We start from the raw sequence: 6,652 nt of genomic DNA on the forward strand, positions 1-6,652 counted from the left end.
AAGATGAAAAACATTTCGTCTTCCATTACCTAGGTTTGTTACAAAATTTCTGTCTAATAAAAAATGTTTAAAAATTTTATGATGTGATTTTATTCTTATTTGTGATGAAGATAGCCATTTACAACTATTTTCCAAACAGAGATAATTTCAAGGAATTGCTAATGTTCATCTGTTGGCTTCACAGGAAATGAAAAATCCAGGACCTTCTCTGATTCTAGCCTGCCCTGAGCAGCTTTGGTCCACCACACCCTCCCACCACGATGCTCTGCCTCACCTTAAACCCAGAGCAATGGAGTCAGCCAACCATGGACTGCACCCCTGAAACCAATCAGCAAAGAGGAAGACATGCACTGTTTTGAGAAGAAATATGATGTGATCATCTTTCCTGGCAAATAAATTCCCCTTTCTATCCAAAAAGTCAATAAAAAGTTTCTATGAAGATGGCCGAGTAGAGGAGCCCAGTGTTGGGCTCCACTTCCACAGAAAAGAATCAAAATACCAAGTAAGGAGTTGTGTTTCAACCAAAGCTATCCTTCAGAAGTAAGGAAGAAACAGACTTTCCAACACAAGCAAAAATTGAAGATTCAAGCCCACCTGACCCAATTATTGGATACTAACTGGACTCCTGCATCAAAAAGTGAAAGAGAGTTACTAAAATGAAAACATTAAAAGTATAAAGCTCAGAAGAAGAACAGATACACAAGAGAAAAGGGAAAGAAAATCTTATTAATACAGTAAAGATTCAAACTACAAAGATGAAAAATAACAGAGGAATAAAAAAATCAAGAAATATTCAAAATAAACAAAGAAATTTAACAAAATAACAAGGCTAAGACTTGTACTTAGCAATAATAACCTTGAATGTAAATTGGAAAAAAATCAATTAAAAGATACAGACAGAGCCAGACATGGTTGCACATGCCTAATATCCCAGCGACTCAGGAGGCAGGAGGCAGGAGGACTGCAAGTTCAAGATTAGTCTCAGCAAAGTTCTAAGAAACTTAGTGAGACCCTGTCTCAAAAAATAAAAGTGGCTGGGGATGTGTCTCAGAGGTTAAGCACCTCTGAGTTCAATCCCTGGTACCAAACACACACACACAAAAAAAGATACACAGAAGGAAGAAAGAGAAGGAAGAAGAGGAAGGAGGAAGAAGGAGGAAGGGAATGAAGTGGCAAAGGAGAAGTGGGAGAAAAGTAAAATAAAGGGCAATCAAAGTGAACAAGGGGAACAAGGCTGGACCTGCTTCCCCCATTGTGACTCTGGTCCCCTGCTATGCTCATCCCACCAAGAAGACATGTTCATCCTCAACTAGCACAGGACAGATGAGACCTCAGGTGGGCAACTTGCCAAGGGGCTTTCAACAGAACAGGGTGGTCCTGGTTCAACGCTCAGCTTTCTCCCTGACCCTGGGAGAGGCCCTGGTCAGGTTGGCTCAGCTCAACAGTCATGGCAGCACTAAGGGAATAAAGCCAAGCGTGACTTAGAGCAGGGGTCCGCAAGCCACCACCCAGGAGGCCAATCTGCCTACTGCCTATGTTTGTAGATAAAGTCTTGGAGGACACAGCTATGCAGTCATTTATGTGAGCTTTACAGCTGCTTTCAGGCTATAACCACAGAGCTGAGGCTGTGCCAGAGATCTTCAGACCTGAAAAGCCAAACTGTGTCTGTAATCTGACCCTTCATGGAAAAGAATTTGCCCATCTCTGATTTAAAAAATAATCTGATATCTGAGTTTTTTTCCTAGTTCTCAAGTATTAGAGTACTAAATTAGTTGCCAATCCTATTCAAATTATTTCACTTGACAGGCAAACTTTTATAAAAACGTTATAACTGACAATCTTTGATCCAAGTTTATACTAGTCAGATAAAAAGTCCAATAGTTTTGGGCTCAAATTAATGAAATACCTCTGGCCTGGAGGCCAGCAGCTTAGTTATAGTCCTTTACAAGGGCCTTTTCGCAATCATGGAACAAAGCAGGTGGACCGGAATGCCCTGGCTCTGGAGACATCTTTCATTCAAGGTGGACATGCTTTGTACTTTCTAGCACTAGGACTCTGAATATGTCAATATCCCACTGGCCTGGCCAAGCCTGTTTTCACCAGGGCTCCAGATATCAGTTGGCACCTGGCTTTTGTTATACATAGTATGCCCTCTTCCAAGCTCTTTCACAGATACCTTTTGAAAACTAAGCATTTGAAAAGAAACACTCATTCCCCCAAATACTAATGTTTTTATGAGCAGTTCTTTTGAAGCTGATGCACCTATAACTCTATAATGACTTCAGAATTAAAGTCCACTTCCAATTCCCTTGCTGGTGCTTGATCATGTGATGCTCCTCATTTTTAAAACATCTCTTAGAAAATTTTTAAACATGTAAAAATAGAGAGGCTAGTCCCCAGCAATAGCTTTTACATTCAGCCATTTTTTTCCATGACCCCTTCTCCCAACCTTTTATTTAATATTTGTTGCAGCATTTAAAAGCAAAAGTCACACATCAAATCATTTCACTCATGAAGGCTTGTTTGTTTTGGATAACACCTTTATCACATCCAACAAATAAAAAAATAGCACCCATTATCACACCCAACAAAATTAACAAGAATTCTTGTTACCAATACCCAGTCTCAAGCTCAGTGTTCTCCAGCTATCTCTATGACTTCCTTCCCTGGAGAGTGCAACCAAGGGTCCAAACACGACTGCTGCGTCAGTCAGCTTTCCTCCACTAGCACAAAGTGCCTGAGAAAAGGAAAGATATATTTGACGCACACTTTCAGAGGTCTCAGTTCTGAATGGCTGGTTCCAAAGTCAAAACATCATGACAGAAGGACATGGCAGAGGAAAACTGCTCACCTTACAGCAGCAGAGAGAGAGGGAGAGAGAGAGAGAGAGAGGAAGGGAGGGAGGGAAGGGCTGGGGACAAGATAAAGTCCCTAAAGCCCCCCCCCCCCTTATTACAACTCCTACAGTCTCTACAAACTCCAAGTAGTCCATTCAAATTACAAATCCACCAACAGATTAACCCACAGACGAGGTTAGAGGTCTCATGATCCAATCATTTTCTTAAAAGCCCCACTTGCGAACATTGCTGAATTGGAGACCAAGCCTTTGATATATGAGCCTTTGGGGACATTCTAGATCCAAACCATAGCAACTACATATTATATTTTGTTGACAAGTCTCTCAGGTCTCTAGATTTGCAATAGATTCCTTTCATGGTTTTTTTTTCCCCCACCCACTTTTGTTCTTCCATTAAATTCTAAGTTGGACAAGCAAACCTTACCAACAATAATACTTTTTCAGCCTTCACATGTTATAAGCAACCCTAACATTCACAGACCCTCAGCCCCTTAGGCTGACTCTTGAGCTCCACCTTCCACAGGCAGTGCTACCTGAAAACCAATATGCTAGGCCATCCCCCCACACTTTCTACTCTCCAGAGAAGGAATTTAGATTGCTTCAGCAAGCCAATTCCCTAAAATTAAATCTTTTCATTGCTGTGATGGCCCAAAGACTCTGAATGATTTAAAAAAACAAGGCACCCATTCATTATGGTCTCTTTTATGAATTAACCAAACTTAATCAAGAATCACAAAGTAAATCAACCACACCTAGGGACCCATTATTGTTCACATAACAACATTAATTGAGCACCTAGATCATGCAGCACATTGAGTTATAAAAAAGGATGACCTATATCCCTGCTGGAAGGGACTTACAGTCTAAACCAAGAAGCATTGCATCATTTAAACAAAAGTGCCCAAGGTGACAACAGACACAGTACCACCCAAACTGACACCTATCCCCCAATCACTGGGTTAAGTCTTTATAGCGAGTTGTGGTGGTGTGTGCTGACATTTCCAGCTACTTGGAGGCTCAGGTAGGAGGATCACTGTAGTCCACGAGTTCAAGATGAGACTGGGCAACAGAAAAAGATCCTATTCCAAAAAAAAAAAAATTTTTCTAAAAGAATATTTGTGAAACTGATCTGCACAATGGAATAAAAAGAACAAGAGTCAGAAGGAACAGAATTTGATTGTTAGTTCTACCATTTACAAATTGTGCCATACTAGATAAGTTATTTAGCCTAATTCTCAGGTTTTTTTTTTTTTCATTTAAAATTCAGGTAATCCAAAATACCTCACATAGTAGCAGCTGAACAGAATACCCACTACTGAACAGAATACCCACTACGCCAGGCATTGGGTCACAATGTTTTATGTGTACTATCTCATCTAATCCTCAAGCCAACACTAGGATACAGCACCTATCATGCCATTTTCTAAAGAAATTAAAAAGACCAGGTGCTGTGGCACATGCCTATAATCCCAATGGCTTGGGAGGCTAAGGCATGACGACCACAAGCTCAAAGCCAGCTTCGGCAACTTAGTGAGGCCCTAAGCAACTCACGAGTCTATCTCAAAATAAAATATGAAAAAGGGCTGGGAATGTGGCTCAGTGGTTAAGCACCCCTGATTTCAATCCCTGATTCCTGGAGGAGGAGGAGGAGGAGGAGGAGGAGGAGGAGGAAGAGGAGGAGAAATAAACAGACTGGGCGAATGATCCACCCAAGCCAACCCAGCTACAGGTTATGGGAAAGCCAGGAAAGGGTAGTAGGGCTTCAGAGTTCTTGGTGTCAATCCGTGTGATAATGCCACCCAAATACTCCAACCATCAAGTATAAGACACAAGGCAGCACGAATTGAGGGACTACACCACCAGTGAAATGCCACATCATGTACAATCACAAGAATGGGATCCTAATTAGAAATAAGTTATATTCCAGGTATGTATAATGTCAAAATACACTCTACTGTCATGTATATCTAAAAGGAACAAATAAAAAAATTTAAAAGATCAAAAATACTAAACCAAAAATACAAATAAATGAAAATAAAAAATAAGTTGAGGGGTAGGGGAAGACCTCCTACTACCGGCTATTAGATTCACTATACTCCGAAGTCATAAGGCACAGCACCTTATAGCTCCCACCCCTATCCAAACAAGAAGCCAGAAGAGACTCCCAAAGTTGTCCTATCTGAGGAATGATTATGTTCAGAGCCATATGATGGTTTACTTCCTTACTGGGGCAAGTCTTCAGCCATCTGCTAAAGAGTATATGAGCCTTTTTTTACTATAAGTCTCAAACACCCAATACTTATGTTCAAATAAGGCCAAAGAGAAATCATAATTTTTCCTTTGTACTCTTTTACTTCCCTTTTACACATATAAATACATAAAAAAGACTGAAGGAAACTAGCCACCAGCAAGAAAGTTCAACTCCCTGTGGCCACCACACCATGAGAAGGCCAACCAAGCCAAGCAGAAACATCACCTGGAGAACTCAGGTCCTTGCAGGAGTACCACCCAGTCAAACCAGAGAATGAAAGAAATAATAAAATGCTGTGGGGTTAAGCTGCTGAGATTTGGGTTGGCTAGACAACTGAAACTGGTAGAAAAGTTTTTCCTGCTAGGCCAAACATCAAATCTATGAATGAAAGGCACCTTGATGGCAACTCACCATCATGTACCAGGGAAATGATACATTCCTTTGACTTGAGGATGCCCACAGGTAAAACTACTCAGCTCTTAGAACCCAGGTTTAAACTGTACCTGGCTCAAGAAAGTTAAATGTTAGTAATGCTCATATTAATAACCATAATGGCAGCCAATATTTACTGAGTGTTTATTACATACAGGCTTCATAGTAAACCCTTTATACATTCAATTCTCACAAGTCTTCTGAGGTGGGCTGCTATGATGCCCAATTTCAAATATGGTCACGAGCACTTGCAGTGGTACACTAACTGGCCCAGGATCACACTGCTAGTAAATAGCGAGTAAGGTTTTCATCCTGGTCCATATAACTCCAGAGAGTGAGCTCCCCACTTACTTCTATCGCCCCTTCAAGTGTGCTGCTGCTTCAATGAAGTTGCTCTCTTTTTTAAATTTTTTAATATTTATTTTTTAGTTTCAGGTGGACACAGTATCTTTATCTTATTTTTATGTGGTGCTGAGGATGGAACCCAGTGCCTCTTGCATGCTAGGCAAGCTCTCTACCACTGAGCCACAACCCCAGCCCTAAAGTTGCCCTCTCTATAGAGGGAAAGGGTGTAAGATTTAACACTGCCTGGTCTGTGGAAGCCTTTCAGTCAAGACCAGCTCTTGGTAGGAAATCTGCAGATGGTAAGGGTAGAGGGGTAGTTTCCTCCCTGACCAGGACCCCGAAGGCCCAGACCACAGGGAGCTATTTTGGCGATTTACACGTGCCTTCCTCACCCCCAGCACCCCTGGTGTGGAGGCCACCTGTAGCATACCCGTGTGGCCCGGCTTAGACCCGCGGAGCGGCAGCTCTTTCTGGTCCACCTGGGCCGTGCAGAACCACAACCGGCGCGAATCAAGAGAACCGACAGAAAGTTAAGGCTTCACATACCACGAATCCCTCCCCCCAGCAGCCTCAAAGTTCTCCAAAGAAAAGGAGAGTTCTTGGCAGGATGGGACAGTGGAGGGTCCCACCCAAGAAATGAGGGGGCCCGGGACTCCCAGGGCCGGGGGCGGGACCCGGTGCTGGCGCGCCCGGAGCGCGGGGAGGCGGGCGAGGCCGGGAGGGAGCCCTTCCTCCTGGCGGGCGGGCGCCACAGGTGGCCCGCGGAG

At 42.7% G+C, this 6,652-nt stretch overlaps 1 protein-coding gene across 1 annotated transcript in view; it reads left to right on the plus strand.

Annotated features, from left to right (window-relative positions):
- The first annotated feature begins 5,758 nt into the window (after positions 1–5,758).
- Positions 5,759–6,652, plus strand: part of Rab22a (RAB22A, member RAS oncogene family) — a 63,805-nt gene continuing 62,911 nt past the window's right edge. The window contains exons 1-2 of the mRNA XM_048811949.1: positions 5,759–5,838; positions 6,334–6,639. Coding sequence (XP_048667906.1) covers positions 5,759–5,838; positions 6,334–6,639 — 386 coding nt within the window. The remainder of the gene's footprint in view (positions 5,839–6,333; positions 6,640–6,652) is intronic.

Source organism: Marmota marmota, unplaced genomic scaffold (genome assembly GCF_001458135.2).
Source record: "Marmota marmota marmota unplaced genomic scaffold, marMar, whole genome shotgun sequence".
NCBI classification, from domain to species: Eukaryota; Metazoa; Chordata; class Mammalia; order Rodentia; family Sciuridae; genus Marmota; species Marmota marmota.